This window comes from Neomonachus schauinslandi, chromosome 5 (assembly GCF_002201575.2).
Source record: "Neomonachus schauinslandi chromosome 5, ASM220157v2, whole genome shotgun sequence".
Taxonomy (NCBI): Eukaryota; Metazoa; Chordata; class Mammalia; order Carnivora; family Phocidae; genus Neomonachus; species Neomonachus schauinslandi.
The window spans coordinates 14,125,344-14,142,975 of NC_058407.1; the positions used below are offsets into that span (position 1 = coordinate 14,125,344).

Below are 17,632 nucleotides of genomic sequence, written 5' to 3' on the forward strand. Positions count from 1 at the left end.
CATTCCAGGCGGTCAAACATGCTACGAAGAAATCAAAGCAAGTAATGTAAGAGCGACTAGTACTCATGATCCTAGTTGGAGAAAGAGACCTTCTTTCTCTCAATGACTCCACTAAATGACTCTGCTGACCCTTCTTAGGACACATGCCCGCACCTGAACCCATCTCTGTGTTCTTAGGAATGGTCAGGAATGACTGACTCATTGGTCAGCCTAAGTCACATGCCCCTGCTTCTGGCAGATCAGGCGTGACCGGTAGCCCCATGAGAATCATGGGAAGAAGGCCAGCTTCAGGTTTGCAAAGAGATGATGCAGGGCATACAGAAAAGCGATAGTGGGCCTCTACTGAAGGTGTCTGCTGGGAACCAGGAAGCCAGCTGCCCTTCCCAGAGCAGTGATTCATATTGTCCCCACCCCTAAGGGCATTACTGACATTCCACCATACTGGCCAAATCCCACTGGATTACAAACCCAGCTGCTCCTCCACCAACCTTGGTAGAGTCCCCTCAACTAAAGATTCCTTGCTATCCCTAGAGGTAGAATCTGCTTCCCCCTATCCTCCCTGTTCTGAGATCAATAAGGGACACTGTGGGGATTCTGTGAAATGCAAGTGAAGTCTTAATTCCATAGAGAGGAAGAATACAGGCCAGTTACCATCCACAAGTTGGTTGTCTGCAGAGAAGCCACATGAAGACAACACTCATTGAGGATTCGCATATTGTTTGCACTGCTTTGCTATTTCCTGCTATCAGGGGCCCATCAGGAATTCTCCATACATACCAAAATCTGGTTCAGATTGATTGTTTAACCCCATTTTAGAGCAAAAAAAGAACTGAAAATGTGGAACATGATGAACATGAGAGAATATAGCTGCATCTCCTCATGGATGCATGACCCTCCCAGCCCTGAGTATTATCACCGGCATCCCATTTTCCTGTTGTCATTTTTCCTCTCCCCAACCTCTCCCCCTCCAGGCAGGGAAAATTAAGAAATGTTTCAGATGACAGGACAATAAATGGTAGGATATAGGACAGGGCTTTGGATTCATGCACGGGCCTGCGTGTCTGCCTTTTCCAGATGAGGAGACTAAGTAATCACTGAGTAGTTTGGTCTGTTCTCTGCCCCTTTCCTGGGTAATGATGCACTTTTGTCTGGGAGGATTTTTGTTTTTCTTTCGGGGACTTGTAAAAACCAGGAAGCAACAAGAACCTGTGTAAAAGGCGACAAAGAGTCAACAGAGCCTTTGTGGGTTGAGATCTGAGTTTCAGACACACTGTTGTTATTTAATAGCCAATCCCAGTAATGGTCAGGGCTGGGAAAGGAGAAGGACGCGAGCTGGAATAGAATCTTCAGCAGTTGGTGGGACAATAGAAGAAGCGGATTCAACAAACATTGACCCAGGCTGTCACGATGCCTGCAAAGTTGGACAAATACAGGCCTTGCATTTAGTCTGGGTTAAATAGAGACTGAGGGAGAGGGTCACTTTAAAGGACATCCCATGGGAACAGAGTGTGCATGCTCCAGAGACACACGGAATGGAGCGCCGGTCTGCTCCAGGCTCTGCAGCGGACACCTTTACGTGTCTTGTCTCACTGATGCTCAGAAGCAGGCACTATTATGTCCTTGTGTCAGACTGGAGAATAGAGGTTCATATGCATCAAGTGGTTTAGGTGACCAAGCCAAGAGGAAGCAGGGGTGAAATTTGCTTTGCTCCTGTGCCCCTCGGCGCTCTTCAGTATCTGCTCAGTGTGTTAAACCCAACAGGAAGTGTTGGCCTCACTGGATAGCCCCTCTTCAGGCCTCTGGGTGCCGCCTAGCCAGAGACTACCCCTGGCATGGCTTCTTCTCTGGGCTATGATGTCCATCTGACCCATCCTCCCTTCTGCCTCAGGCTGTGACCATTTGCAATCCCTTGTTTCAAGTCTTGTTTCTCATTCCTCCTTCCCACATAGAGACTCCGGTTTCATCCAGCCTCCCTAGTTAGTAAGGCAGCCATTTTGTGAACTCAAAGCCCAGATTTCTTTTGCAATCTGATGAGCACGTGTGATGTACCTTCATGTGCATCAATCCGTCCGTCCTGGGCTTGACCACAAACTGCCGGGTGGCTGCTGTTACATCCCTTTCGCAGATGAGGGGCTGTCTCCGTGATCCTAGGTGACTTACCACAGGCCACCAGCTGATAGCAGCTGGAGCTGCGACTGGCAGGCAGGTCTGGCTGCTCATCCCTTTCAACTGTGCATCGTAATCCCGAGGATGACAAGGAAAGGGACTCGTGAGACTATTGTCCTCCTTCTTGAAATACCAAACAAGCAGAGAACAGAGGGAGCTTGAACTCCTTCAAGAGAAAATGACAAGCTGTTTGGCCCTTAGACAAAGAAAAGTGGAATGTATTTCTCCATCCTCAAGTCCACATTAATAGGGCTTTTATAAATGATTTGCTGTAGACGACAGAATGTGAGGATTATTGAGAATGTCATCGTCATGATTTCCATTCTTGAAGCAAAGGGCAGCTATTGAATACTAACTACCTGCCAGGCACTATGGCACTCAGGAAGAATAATGAGTCATACTCCATACTCCCTGCCAGCCCAGAAATTCACATTCCAGTGCTGCCAGGTGCGGGCATGTAAATAAATAATCACAAGAGTGTGCAATGAGTTCTCTCTAGAGTTAAGTGCTAGAGTCTTTGGAGCACTGAGGAAGGGCCCAGCAATGGCCCCCGGCGTTGCATTAGGAATGCTTATAGTGAGAATCAGAAAACCTAGTTTGCAGAGGTTTAAAATAGGGGGGGTTAACTTCTTAGCTAAGAATTCTGGAGTAGCTATGGGCATTGGTTTGTAGATATCAGTGTCTTGACCTCTTCCTCACAGTCACAGGATGGCTGTCATGGTTCCAGTCATCACATCTCTATTCACAGCAGAAAGGTGAGTGGGGTGGGAGGAGAATGGCACCTTACCTGAACCTTATTATTAGGAAGTCAAATACATGCTTCCCCATGTATCCATCCTAAAATCCACATTGATCCTGAATCATATGGACCAATCCTGAATTGTATGGCCAACCCTAACTACAAGGGGGTCCGGGGAATCAGAGCATAGGATCATCCTAATTAGCTTAGCTCTTAAACAGATCATGATCCATTCACAGGAGCTGGGAATTGGAACTACACAGTTAGTGTTCTGTCACGAATGAAGAATGGGATAGAGAGAGCTACTAGGAGGGAACCTTCTGCCACAAGCAGTCAGGCAGAGATTTACAGAAGAGACATGCATTTGAGCTCAGCCATGAAGGACAACAAGCAGGCATTCACATGGTAGAGAAGAAAGGATGTTCTGGGGAGGGCAGTGAGCATATGCAAAGGCACCGAGTCATAAAAGACAGGTTCCAGAAATACCAGGAAGTTCTTACAGCCTGGAGATAGAACAGGGATTGTAAGGGAGCCAGTTTGCAACGGGCTTAACTACCAGGCTAAGGAGGGTTGTAGAAAATTCTGTGGGTCATAGAAAATCAGGGGAGGTCTTGAGACAGACGCATTTTCCAGATACCCCTGATCCCTGTGACTTGGAAGACATGAGGCCCATGTTCTTGTTCACCTGGCACTTATACTCGGGCTCTGATGTCTTAGCATTTTGGTGCCGTAAGTTATTTTTATGAACCCTCTGGATTCTGAGTGCTTCAGAAGCTGAATTTTTGAGCTCTTTCCATAGCCTTGTCCTCGTACCGAGGTCTCATTTCTACCTTTGAAATGCTTTTTCCTTGATGGACGATAGTCTCATGTTCCTCCTTTAATCGAGTTGACTTCTGCTGTCTTCCCAGATGATGGTTAAGTTTCCTGGACAGTAATCCATTTCTGTCAATTTCTCTGGCTCACTGCAGGCTGACTACCAAGTCTGCACATATACTCAGCCTTCACAGACATTGCAGATCCAATCAGCTCCCACCCTTGGGGCCCCTGCTGCCTGGCAGCTTCTGCAGCCCACCTGGCACGCACCCTGGATGCCTCCTTCTCTGCTTCCTGCCAGGCTGGAGGCTCAGCCCCTATATCTGAGAAGTCCTAAACCATCCTGCAGCCTCAGTATCCCAGGGATGGGCGAGGTCCCTGTACTCGGAAGGGGAAAGTAGGCTTCTTTTATGATACCATAATTCTTCTGTAAATCTCATATTCATGGCTGTGAATGGAGTCATATAATGATACCGACATGAGAGAAATGAGAGAGAGAGATCCCTAATGTCTCTCTTTGGGTTCAAATCCTAACCGCCGCCCCGCTTCCTAGCCATGTAACTTGGGGCACCTTGCTGGACTTCCCATCTGTAAGATGGGATAAGGAGACTATCACCCATACCCTTGAATGGGTGTGTTAAATGAGCTATGACAGCGAAGTTTTCAGAGCAGTGTTTGGCACGTAGCAAACATCCTGTATATGTTAGCTCCTGATAATAATTATGATTGCCAGGCTAATGTGCCTCGGCAAGTGGAGTAAGTTATGATAGGTTTTCTCCACAAGCCTTGGTAGACTCACACGCACTTACCAGCTCCTTGCAAAAATCTGTTTCAGGACACAGTCTCCAGTGTCACTCCATCTCGTGTGTGAAAGCTTGTCAGCAAATGTCATCTACACCACCAGCTTGCTGCCCCCAAGCCAGCAATGATGGGTGATGCTGTCCCTCAAGGGACCAGGAAATGACATTTCTTAGTAGTCAGACAAGCGCTGATCAAAATTATCAGCAATACTAATCCTGAGTTGGATTTTCCGAGGCAGGCATACAGTTTAGTGGAAGGAATGGTGCCCTGGGAGACAGAATGTGGGCACGACTTCTCGCTCTCTGCTGTGTGACTCTGGGCAAGTCACTTTCTCCCTCTGGGCCTTGGTTTCTTTATACTTGAGGTGGCCCTGCCCAGAAACCATCACTGACAACCTCTCTTTAACAATATTTCCTTAAGAGAACATATCACACCTGTAATTTAAAATGGACAGTTATTTCACATCCTGCTCTCTCTCTCAGTTGTAAGTTCCAGAAAGAGAGTCATGATCCTTGTGTCCATCTTTGCATTCACGGCCCCTATCAGCCTGGCACACGCTCAGTGCTCCTTTTAATATGTATCAAACGAACGAATGATGTGGTAGAAAGAAAAACATTTGGGCGCAAGACGGACCTGATTTTGTATTAGGATTGGTTCCTTACTAGTTGAGTGACCCTGCGTTAGGCTCGGCTTCAGCATTATCGTCTATAAAATGGGGATAATAGAAACAACCTTACCAGGTTGTTTTGAGGATTGAATGTGAGAACATCACACACGCACGCACACCAGCCATGGCCCGATGTCTAGTGTATAGTGGGTATTAGGTAAACATAGCTATTATTTACCTCTCTAGAGCCTAGCACAGGAAGGAGAAAAAGGTAAATCTAAATATACATTAAGTTTCTCCCTGTTGGGGAAGCTCCAGTTTTTTGAGCCAGACGCACATCCCTCAGCCTTCCTGCTGGCTCAGCACTTGGCAAACACCAGGATATTTGAGTAAGCCTTTGAGTGGGCTTCCCTGTCCCAGGGCAGCCAGGTTGCAAAGGGTTTTCCCAAATCCCCTTGGCCTGCCAGCGATCCCACCATCTTCTCCCCCTACCTTCTTTTACCTTTTGCTGCTTTTTCTAGAACACCAGGCACCAGTATCTACCCAGAGGCAATAGGCAGACCCAGATCCCCGCCCGGGCACAGAACAGAATGAGATATGGAGGGATAAGGGGTGGCCTGGAGCGGGTCGGGGGCACCTACAGACCTGGGTCCTCATCGTAGTCTTGACCTGGTCCAAACTCACCATGTGATCTCAGGCAAGCCTCCTCCTCTGTAAGCCTCACGGCCCTCATCTGCAAAGTGCTCAGCCCATTGGTGCCGTACACAATAGCAGTAAGAAACCTGGGGTTTCGGGCTGAGAGCTGGCTTCGTGTCTCAGCTCTGCCGCTTACCAGCTGTGAGATTCAAACAAGTCAGGGACCGTCTTCATAAAATGGACAGTGGCATCCAAATATTTGGGGGATTTAATGACACAGTGTCTCCAAAGTGCCTGGCAGATTTGTGCACTAGGAGTGAAGATTTGTTCGTCCGGGGACCCACAGGCCAGCCCTTATTTTTACTTAGTGTAAGTTTCTCCCTGTTGAGGAAGTTCAAGTTTCCTGAGTCAGATAGACATCCATCAGCCTTCCTGCTGGCTCAGCACTTGGCAAGCACCAAAATCTCTTGCAGCAAAGACATGATCCCCACAGGGTGTGAGTGACACCACCTCGCATGCAATTATTTTAATGCGTGGCCCAGGACCTTCTCATGCCCAGGTTGGTGTATTCTCGGGGGAGAATCTCCCCTCTCCTTCCCTCTCACATCCTTCAAAAGGCACAGGAAGGGAATGCACCCTGCATGCTCCTCCCTCCCTGAAATGCAGGTGCCGCCAAGTGGCCTCCTCCCAGGGAGGGTCTGCTGGCCCCGCTGCACTGTCCTGGATGCTAAACACGCTTCCTTGCTCACTGCTCCAGTGGACTTCCTGCTGGCAGGAGGAGAGAGGGGCGCAGAATGCTGGTAGGCAGGCTGCTGCTGCCATCTTTGAGGGAAGAAGGGAACCCACAGAATTCGGGGCCACCCTGGCCTGCAGGCACTGGGCTAGGCATTTCTTTAAGCCTCGTAACGACTTTGTGGAGTCGGGATGGCATGTTCCCACCTTGTACGTGAAGACACCGAGGCCGCAGGGAATAAGACCAGCTGCCCAAGGACCCACACAGCTAACGAAGAGCGTAGCTGAGATTCAGAGTCAGGCTGGCCTGACGTCCCTGGGTCTTGCTCTGCCATTGCACCATGCAGGTCATGGGAGGGCAGGGGGTGCGGTTTGTACCACATAGGTTTCCTGTTGTTGCCTGTGCCATGAGAGAGGGACTTGGTCTTGCAGAGCGGTATTACCCAGCCAGCTGCAAGGGCTGTCTGTGGCTGCCATATATCCAGGGGACCCTGGGAGAGGGGGCCTTCCAGATCTCTCCAAATGGTGGCCCTGTTCAGGCACCTGCAGACAGAATGTGGCTAAAGGAGGGAGCCAGGAAGGGACCGAGCTCTGGACACCCCATTCCCTTCCTCTGTCTCAGTGTCAGCTATGCTGGTCCCCCCACCATGGGAGGCGAGTGGGGGGGAAGGTGAGAGCTAGTTTATTTCTTCTGTAATGTGACCAGGCATGAACAGGGAAGTTTTAAAAACCTGGCTTCTCCAGGACAGAAGAACAGGGGCTTTGGAATCAGGTTTACTCAAACTTAGGTTTGAATCCCCGTTGCCACGTTTACCAACTTTGTGGCCTTGGGCAAGTCATTTCTCCAGTTTCTTCATCTCTAAAATTGCATTCCTTGTTCAGGTCACCGTGAGCATTAAAAGACCATGACATAATCCTGGTGGTAAAGGACCCACCCCCGCCCCCCGCCCCCCGCCCCAGACAGCTCCCCGGCCAAGGGCATGAGCTGTCCCTGCTGGCTCTTCTTTTGGCCTCCCTCGCCCCCACTCCTGGCTTGTCCATTACATCAGAGCATCTTACTGAAACCCGGAGTTAGTAATCTCCCCCTCCGTAAGCTCCCCAGCGCCACAGCTGAGCTCTGAGCATGACCTGCGTGGAGCCAGGCTCTCCCCGCGCCCCGCTCACCTCCGCAGCCTCCTCTCCCACCCCGCTCTGCCTGGACCGTGCCACCGCCATCCCCTCTGTGCCAGCCGGTCCCTGCCTCCCGGGAAACTCTGGTTCATCCTTCAAGCCTCAGCCCGTGCATTGCTAGAGCTACTGCTGCAGAGCTCCCGTTCCCCTTGAGCCTCCCTCCACCATCACATTCTGTGCCGTTTGTGGACAGGTCTCTGGCCAAGCGCCTGCCAACCAAGGGCGAGCACCATCAGCAGAGACCGCTGCCCCCTCCCAACCTGGTCCACCGTAAGCACTTACTATCCAGCCTTTATGGAGCGCTCACCTTTTGCCAGACGCGACTTGCACGCTTTACACATATGAACAAGTTTATTTTTCACGGCAGCTGTATTGACACGGTGCATCCGTCAGTCCTGGCTGGAGGCAGCAACCGTACCAATTACCCGAACAGAGAATTTAATCTTTGAAAATGGCAACTAGACAGAAAATGTTGATTTGGTAACCAAAAAACAAAACTAGAAAATCGCAGGAAAACAGCTCCCGCCCCTGGAGCAGAAGGAGCAGAGGGAGGGGTGGGAAGCATCACAACCTGGGCTGGGGGCCAGCAGGCAGCTCCAGAGGCGGACCGGGAAGCTCGTCCTGAGCGCGGAGAAAGCGCAAAACGATTCTAGCTGCTGCTACAGGAAGGAAGTGCCCAGTGCCCGCCTTGAAGGAGGGAGGTAGGGTGCCACTTGCAGGAACAGGAAGCATCGGGGGGGGGGGGGCACGTTCCTTTTTCCTCCCCCAGACTCCCAGTCTCCCTCTCGCGGCCCCGGGTGGCAGCATCTAACGGGAGGCGGCCGGCAAAGTAGAAGTAGGGCTTGCAGAGTCCCGACCTCAGCATCGCAAAGCAGGCTGGGAGCTGAGAGACAGAAGCTTCCACGCTGGCACAGGCAGGAGCTGTTGCTCTCCCCATTTCACAGGCGAGGAAACTGAGGCACAGAGAGTAAGTCACTTGCCCAAGGTCAGAGGCAGGATTTGAAACCACACTGCACGGCCTCAGCGCCCTTCCTCTTCACCCCACCACCCACCACCACCGTGAATGGTGAAGGAATGAGTGAGTGAGTGAGTGAATGGACGTGCCCACAAATGATGCTTAGACCGGTGGCTAGCCGAGTCTGCGCACGAGCGCGAGGTCCTCCCTGCCTTCCTGCCTCCTTGTCGCCCTGCCAGGTCATCCACTGGAACTCCCCCAAGAAGCTGCGGGTGAAGAACAAGCACGTGGAGTTTTTCCGCAACCTCTACCTGACCTTCCTGGAGTACGACGGCAACCTCCTGAGGCGAGAGCTCTTTGGCTGCCCCAGTGAAGCTGATGTCAACAGTGAAAACGTAAGCGGGGCGCAGGGACCCCCCAACCCCACGCCAGGCTCCGGGCTCGCCCGAGGTGAACAGGATGCCACGCTTGCCCTGGGCGTCCCAGCTGCTGGGGGAGACAGGTGCATCAGCAGCTCCCCTCCATGCTCATTGCTGTGGGTGCAGAGCGGGGACGCTCGGCCTGCACGGGGTGGAGTCGGGAGGGGGTTTCCAAGTGGAGGAAGCCGGAGCCAGAGCTCCCGTGAAACAGTAGACAGCGTGTCTCTCCATAGCTGGGAAACTCTGAGATCCTTGTGGACATGGCACCCATGCGGGAGAGTCAGGAGGATTCAGTGTGGTCAGCGCGTGGGTGCCATCAAAGATCTTCACGAGTAACTGGCTCCTGGAAGGTTCGCCTAGGCGAAGAAAGTGTTAGGTACTTGGTCACAGGCAAAGCTAGCACCTGTATCTTCCTATTTCTTCACTGCTTATAATTTTTTCTATGTTACATCTCATCTGATGTTCACAGAGACCCTCTTTCTTTCCCCAGTGGGAGTGGAGAGATGGAGGCACAGGGAGGTTCAGCGGGTTGCTCACAGCCAGCAAGGAGCCAAGTTGAGAGTGACTTCAAGTTCTGGGGAGCAGGAAATGGGGAAGAAGCACACTGTCAGGAAAAAGGCAGGGAGGGCATGGCGGGTCAGGCTGACCTGGGTTTGTCCAGTTACCAAGTATGTGACCTCGGGCAAGTTACTCAGCCTCTCTGTGCTTCTGTTTCCTCAACCACCAAATGGAGACGCAAAACTTTAAGGCGTGTTGTGAGACTAAGTACGAAATTGCATTAGAAGCACCTGGCTCAGCCCTGGCCATATGTCAGATGCTTAATAAGTATTTCCTCCCTTTCCTTGACCCTCAGTATTAGACACACAAGTAATTTGTTTATTAGGCGAGCATTTACTGAGGGCCTTCCTGTTCTGAGCACTGAGCCCTCACAGGTACAAAAGGACACTGGTCCTTGCAGTCGTGGTGCTAATATTCTCGGGGGGAAACAGTTGACAACTATATGAACCTTCAGGGAAAGTGATCAGCCAGTGGCCGGTGCTCCATGGTGGCATATTAATGAGCAGCTCGGCTACCCCCCTGGTCTGCAGGGTCGTGGGGCGGCAGGGGGAGCTTCTCCGAGGAGGTGATGTTCCCTCTGAGTCCTGAATGACAAGAAAGAACCAGCCATAGAAGAGCAAGGGGTGAGGGAAATAGAAATCAAAGCCACAATGAGCTACCTCCACACCCCTGTTAGGATATCTGTTTACCAAAGAACAAAAGATAAAAGGAATTGGTGAGACGTGGGGAAATTGGAACGCTGTCCATTACTGGTTGAATACACGATGCCGAGGCCGGTGTGCAGAACAGGAGGGAGGCTCCCCCAGAAATGACAAAGAGGACTGTGCTATGACCCAGCAGTCCCACTTCTGGGATGTATCCCAAACACTTGAGATCGGGATCCCCGAAGACAGTATGTGCACTGGTCACTGCAGCTTTACTCATGTTGGCTGCAGGTGGAGACAACCCCCCTGCCCACCCACAGATGAACGGATCACATATGCTGCATGCGTCCAAGAGAACGTTGTCCAACCTTAAAAACTAAGGAACTCTTACCCTTTGACAACATGGGTGGGCCAGGGAGATCTCAGTAGGCTAAGTGAAAGAAGCCAGGCACCGAAGGATAAATACTGCATGACACCTCACGGGGGAGGCATCTAAAATAGTAAACATACAGAGCTAGACAACAGAATGCTGGTTACCAGGGGATGGGGAGCGGGGTCATGGGGAGCCCTTGTTCGGTTTACACCATGTTACACCACATGAGTAAGTCCCAGAGATTTGCTGTACAACGTAGTGCTGGTAGTTAACAGGGCATGGTGCACTTAAACATTTTAAGAGGGTAGATCTCATGTCAGGTGTTCTGACCACACTCGTAACACACAGAAAAAAACCTAAGAAACTTTGCAGGGCCGGGGCGGGGGGGGCCGCAATGGATATGTTTATTACCTTGATTGTGGTGAAAGTAACCCAAAGGTAACGTAAGTCCAAACTCACCAAATTATTTTCATGACGTGTAATTTTTTTATATTGCCAATTATACCTCAGGAAAGGGGGAGGGAGGTGGCAGAGCAGGGACAGTACATTCCAGGTAGGGGGGTGTGGCCAGTACAAAGGCCCTGGGGCAGGGCCAGTATGGGGACCTGCAGGATGGCCAGGTTCCCCGGGGGCTGGAGGGGGAGGAGGAGAACAGCAGAAGCTGAGCATCAGGAAGGCAGGAAGCAGGTTGGAAGGATATTGTGAGCAGGTGAAAGAGTCAGAATTCTGTTTTATTACTATTACTGTTATTGGTTATATTCTTATGTTGGACGTCATGAGAATTCTTTTCGGCTCCCAGTGGCAGGGGAGGGTGTCTGTGGAAGGTCTGGAGGACGCACTTACCTGGCTCTTTACCGGGACGGTATTTGGGACAACAGCTGTTGAGAGCGCTTAGAGAAGGCTGCCACCCTGTCCTCCGGTATTCAGCCCCCAGGGCACAGTGGGGTCCCCTCAAGCTCCGGCCCTTCCCCTCATCACCCTCCATGCCTTTGCCGGTGTCTGCCCTTCACTCCCACTGGAAGTAGAGGAAAGAATACCATTAAGCACTTGAACTCTGGCTCAGATTCTGGGAAGCACTTACAGGTTTCGACAAATGTTGTGTTCTGGTTTTTCCTTTCTGCTCAAATCGGTATTTGCCATCATCATCAATATCTGAGTGCCCATTCGGCACTTTCTCCCCCAAACACTAAATGAAAACCATTCTCTTGCCTTTGAGACTCACATAAAAAGCCTTGGCAGGATGAAGCCGTCAGTTAATTGTCCCCATCAGTGAGTCCCCCAAGTGCGCTGTTCAGGGCCTCACAAAGTGGGACTCCCTTTAGACATGACCCAGCCCGCTTCTCCTACCACCAGCTTCCCCTGGTGGGTCATCGGGGTGGGGACGGTGTCAGTGGTCCTTCTCATAATCTGTGACTGCTTTTATTTGCTCAACAAGCATGTGTGAATGCCAGCCATCTGCTGGGCACCGTGTAGGGCACCGGGGTTGAACTTAGAGGCTGACCCCGTCCCTATACGGAAGTCACTTGCCACGTAACAAGTGTTAGAGATGCCAAGAGGATGGTCTCTCTGGGTGCAGGGAGGGCCAGGAGCGAGAGGGCAGCCTTCTCTGAGCGCTCTCCACAGCGTTTGTCCCAAACACTGTGCCCTTGACTGTGCACCAGCCACACCCACCACCTCTCTGTTCCTTCTGCATTCCAGTCTCATTCCCAAGGCAGGGCCTTTGTGCTTGCTTCCCCTCTGCCTGGAACCCCCCACCCCCAGGCATCCTCAGAAACTTGCCCCGCGCCGCCCCGCCCCTCCAGTAAAGCTAGAAGTCACTGTGATGTGCCCCAGGTTCTTTTCGTCAGAGCACCTGTTCCTATTCACAATTAGTTGGTTCGTGCAACTGTCTCCTATCTCTTTTCCCAAATAGAAGACCAGAATATAAGACCCTTAGAGACTTTGCCTGTCTTGTTCACCCCTGGGGACTCCTTTCTATAGCAGAGAAGGAAGCACATCATAAGCACTTAACAAATATGTATTGAAGGAATTGAACAAATAAGACGAAGGAAGTACTAGGTAAAGGGCAGAGCAGCTGAAAAGTAGGGAGCCCAAGGAGAACATGCTGGTCGTTGGCATTCTAGAGCACAGGCCTGTCGGCAGTGACAAAGAATGAAGCTGACCGGAGGGGCCTTGGCCGTGCTTAGACTGACCTGTCGGTAGTGAGGAGCCGCCAAAGGGCTTTAATCATGGTCAGATTGACATTCGAGGGAAATCACTCCCTAAGTGGGATTTCACACAATGAGAGGGACGGGTTAGAGGCAGGGAGGCCGGTTAGACCTTTGCTACGTCCCAGGCAAAAAGATGGCGTTGGGGCTCTGACCCAGGGCGGCAGCAGCAGGGATGGAGAGAACAGGTGGGTTGCTTTGTGGGTGCTAAGAACAGGGGGGCAGGTGCAACTAGCCCTCATAAATCAAGAGGGCAGGTCCCCATGCCCTGCTGCAGCCAGGTTCCTTTGGCTGAGCCCATCCCCTGGGGCAGGGACTGGGGCCAGGAGAGTGGCTGTAACATTGGGTCCCTGGAACCGCATCCCTGTAGGGAATTCTACCCCTGGGCCCTTGGCAGCATGTCAAGTGTTAGCAGCAAACACAGCCAGAGGGAAAGGGTAAGATCTTGGATCTGGGCCGACGCTGGATGCTCCCCGATCCATGGGACGGGGTCATTAGAGCTTTGACAAGTCTCGAAGAAATGAGGTCGGGAACCTCTTCATGGGACTGCAGGTGCCAGAGGGGAAAAGACTCCAGTGGCAGTGTCTGCCAGGCAGATAGTCATTCCAACAGTCACCGGCCGCGGGGCTAGGGATCCAGGAGGAGCGTCACAAATCGAAGCCTGCTGTAGTGAGGGATGCAGACAGTGGAGGTCATTCTCCAGCCCCAGAGCAAGCTGGCATTTCAATAGCACACTAGAAGGGCATTCCACACACTATAGGGGAGAGCAGGTGCATTACAGAAGACTTCCTGGAGGAGGTAGGATCTGAAGGCCAAGAGAGGCGCAGTGAGGGCGTACAGAGCATGGACCTAGTGGGAGGGAGGGAGCAGCAGGGGCGGCGGAGACCAGAGGTCAACAGCAACAGGGCACATTCAGAGGAAGGCAATGTAAGAACTTAAACAGCCGCACAAGTTCATTATTATTTCTCCCATCGCCTGGGAGGTGATGATGAGGGTGATGATAAGACAGTGGGCTCTCTTGTCATCGCAGCTTGCTCATTCAGGAGACGCGTGACTCAGAGGAGTCATGCGAGTGCTCTGAGCCTCGGTTCGCCATCTGATAAATGGGGGACGGTGATGCCTCTGTCACAGTGTTTCATGGATGCTTTATGTTAAATCACCAAAAATGGGACTCGGCACCAGGAACACGGCGTTCACTGAGGTGCGTTTTTTTCACAGATCGCAGTACCGAACCCATCTGATATTGGGTCCAAATCTGTTGTTCCACAAATGGTCTTCAGGTTTGATTAACATTTTTCCTCGGCTGGCCTGGCAGAGAGGGGAGCCTACAGCATGGCTTAGAGCTATGTCTGTAAAGCGTAGCACGGCCATCACCTTCGCTCCAGGCCACACGACTCCAAGTGGATTTCCCACCAATTAAGAGACTCCAGGAAGGAAGGAGAGGCCATTGGGCTGACTTCACTGCCAAAGAGAATAAATGAATGAATTCAGGAAGCCAGTGTGAATGGGAAGAGCAGGCCCCCATTTTAGACTCTGTGTTTGGGGTTCTTGCTCTAGGACAAAATAGTTTGGTTTGGAAGAACAGGCTCCGGCCGCGGTTTAGATTGACAGGAGCTGATGCGACACACAGCCTCTCCTGTCCCATAACGCCCCTCCCTTTTCCTCAGCACCCCCGCCCCTCAAGTATATCCAGGGAACCCTGGGGCTCCGCAGAACACGGGTGGATAATCCACGGATGTTCTCCACCCATAGTCCATGCAAAAATCCTTCTGTAGCATCTCTAATAGGCTTGCATCTGGCCTCTGCTGGAATCCTCCCAAAGACAGGGAGCTCATCACTTACCACAGCTTACTCCACTGTTGGGGAAAGCTCCAGATGCTAACCCATTCTTCCTCATGTTGAGTGTAGTCTTCCCGTCTGTAAGGAATCCATCAGTCTGAGTCCTGTCCTCTAGAGCAGTGAAAAATAAGGATACCCCCCTGGTGTCCCTGACAGCCTGGCAGATAGGGTAGCATGTTTCCATACGTTGGTTATTCAGAAACCTGCAACTCTCCCTAAGCACTGTATTTATAAAGTGATGCTGTATCATCAAGAGTGCCTTGTTCCACCTACGGGAATATTCCAGATAAAGGAAGCTCACCCTGTAAAATGCAGGGCTACTGGAATATGCACGTTTTAATCAATTTGGATGGGGATCTTGGTAAAGGACATTATGCTTCCTTTAGTAACCTAAGTATACGAAACTCAGTTTACAGTTTTCGGTGAGTAAGATTGCCCCGGCTAGGCTGAGGGGGCAGCAATTGGCCAGAGGAAGGAGGATGCTGTTTATCCTGGCAGGAAATGGCCTCAGACTATCCTGCTTCTTCTGCAGATTTCCTTTCTGACAGCTGTCACTTTCAGTTTCATCAGCTTCAGAACAACCCTTTCTGGGCTCCCCTCCCCGTTCCTCCTTCCCCTGGCAGCTGAGGAAAGGAAAACCAATGGCATGTAAGTCAGAATGACCCATAGTAAAAGAATCGTGCGTTGTCGTGGTAGAAGTTAAATTATGAAACATAGCAAACAGCCAAAAACGTGCAAAAAAAGAAAAAAACAACAAAAAACTGGACACCAGCGAGTTTTGACCTGTATGTGGAATTGTAATAAGTCAGTGGATGGTGTCTGCAGACTCAGAGCTCCCTTAGCCCAGGGCCGCAGCAGACATCACTAATCGATGGCCCCGCCCATTCCCCTCGGGCTCTGCCCCATCCCCAGCATCCTTGCCAAGACAGCCCTCCAGGAAACCGGGACCAGTCTCCAAGTGATGGCACAGGAGACGCTGAAGCCTGTTGGGTCTGTCTCCCTGTGCTAGGCATTAGTCACTTTAGTGTCTCCTAGAATGGAGACAGCTCTCTGTGTCGCTTCAAGACCTTCATCTGCTTTTTTGAGCCTCTGCCAATTGGGGGTTTCCTGCAGGGAAAGAGAAAAGGAAGTGCAACTTTAATCTTCACCCCAATCGAGGGAGGTAGGCTTTATGAGTCACATTTCACAGATAAGGAAACCAAAGCTCAGAAGGGATGAGTTACTTGCTCAAAGTCAAACAGCTCCTAAACGGTGGGCCATGATTGGAAACACAGGTCCTTGTCACTCAGAAGTGATGAACCGGGGCCATGCTTCCCAAGTGAATGGAGCTCCAGATATAAAATGAATATAATGAGAACTACGGGTTATTCGGTGATCGTTCTAGTGGTTTTTACTTGTAACCATTTCTTACTCTTTCACAAACCCTGCAAGGTAGTTATTACCTCTGTTTCTAGAGGAGGACGTAGAGGCTCAGAGAAATGAAATCATGGAATGGGGTGGTGGCAGCGTTGGAACTCGTATGAGTGGTCTTTCTGCAAGTATTTACAACGCTCCCTGGTCTACGCCTGCAGTACCCGCCCCGTACCCAAGCACCCCTGTCTCCCAGGGCTCCTGACTTTATGTTTCTGCATAGAAACGTATCACTCCTCAATAGATTATATTCTTGACTTTTTTATTTTGTTGATTATGTCTCTCCCTGCTAGAATGGAAGTTCTGTGACTGCAGGGAATTTTATCTGTTTCATTCATCAGCGTATCTTCATGCCCATAAAAGACGGCCTGGCCCCTGCTAGGTGCTCAGTAAATTTGGGGGAACACATGAACTATTATGAGTCCTTTTCTTGGAGCATCTGTGGAGTGCTGGAAAGATCCCTGTCCTTGACATCAAAATACCTGGCCCGAGGACTAGATCTAGGACTTCAGGCATAGCTCTCCCCTCTCACGGCCTCAGTAGTCTCACCAAATGGTCAGTGAATAAGCCCAGCCTAGGCTGTCATGAGGGTTGAGGGGGTTAAGGTGTGTGGAGTGCCGCCCATCTGCAGGAGCGTTGGCCAGGAAGCTTGTCCTGATGCCTTGCCTTCCAGCTGCTGAGATCCCCCCCTCACCTCTGAAAGGAGCTTTCCAGACTCAACTCTCCCCTCCAACAAGGGTTTGGGGCAGCCCGCACGGCCACGTTCCCTGATACCGAGCCCACTCAGAAGAAAAGACCACAGCGTCCCCAGGGCTCCATTAGAAGTTAAAAATAAGACATATATAAGCCGACTCTAGAAACACGTTACGGCATCAGTCTGCACGGCCGTGCCAGGGAACAGATGGCTCTGTGGAAACAGCTGTATCCCGGAGAAACCTCAGAGAAAAAGCAGAATGCATTAGTGCGCTCCCGTGCAGGCTGCATGTCACCAGCTCTTTAATCCCGTGGCGGGCAGCGGAGCCCCTGGGTGGACAGCGCCACACAGGGCCCTCCTTCGGGGGCCCTCCACGGGCGTGGTAACTTCTAGAGCCCGAAGGATCACAGTCGCTGCCTGCGAGGCCAGGGGCGGGGACAAGGGGAGGAGCCACGGGGTCAGGCTGCTCAGGGGATGCATCTGGGCTGTGGGCACACCATCGCGGCCCGTCTGCTTTGCTCCAGCTCCAGCTTGTACACATCCCTCCTTCACACCCCTGGGCTCTGGTTGTAATCTGTCTGCATGTGCCAGGTGCTCTCCCCTCGTGTGCTTTTGCTTGCAGCAGCTCCTTGCACTCTTCTGGAAGACTCTTCCTCCACGAGCCGGCTCCTTGTGCCGCATCTAAGAGGGCAGCTCTGGAACAAGACTGCCGCATGTAAAATCTAAGGAATACTGAATAGGAGAGTTTGGGCCATTTGCTTAGACTCTTTGTGCCTCAGCTTTCCCATCTGTAAATTGGGGATCACAACTAGTCCCACCTGACAGGCTCAGTGAGGACTAAATGGGGCTGGTCAGTGTGGCACACAGCA

General features: G+C 51.4%; 1 protein-coding gene across 5 annotated transcripts in view; it reads left to right on the forward strand.

Annotated features, from left to right (window-relative positions):
- The window catches only part of LARGE1 (LARGE xylosyl- and glucuronyltransferase 1), a 376,695-nt gene that overhangs the window by 313,098 nt on the left and 45,965 nt on the right, over positions 1–17,632 (forward strand). For 3 of the 5 annotated variants that reach the window (XM_021687613.1, XM_044915822.1, XM_044915823.1), the window contains one exon: positions 8,859–9,014. The exons of the other annotated variants lie outside the window; for them this stretch is intronic. In XM_021687613.1, the coding sequence (XP_021543288.1) occupies positions 8,859–9,014 (156 nt within the window). The remainder of the gene's footprint in view (positions 1–8,858; positions 9,015–17,632) is intronic. 5 annotated transcript variants of the gene reach the window in all.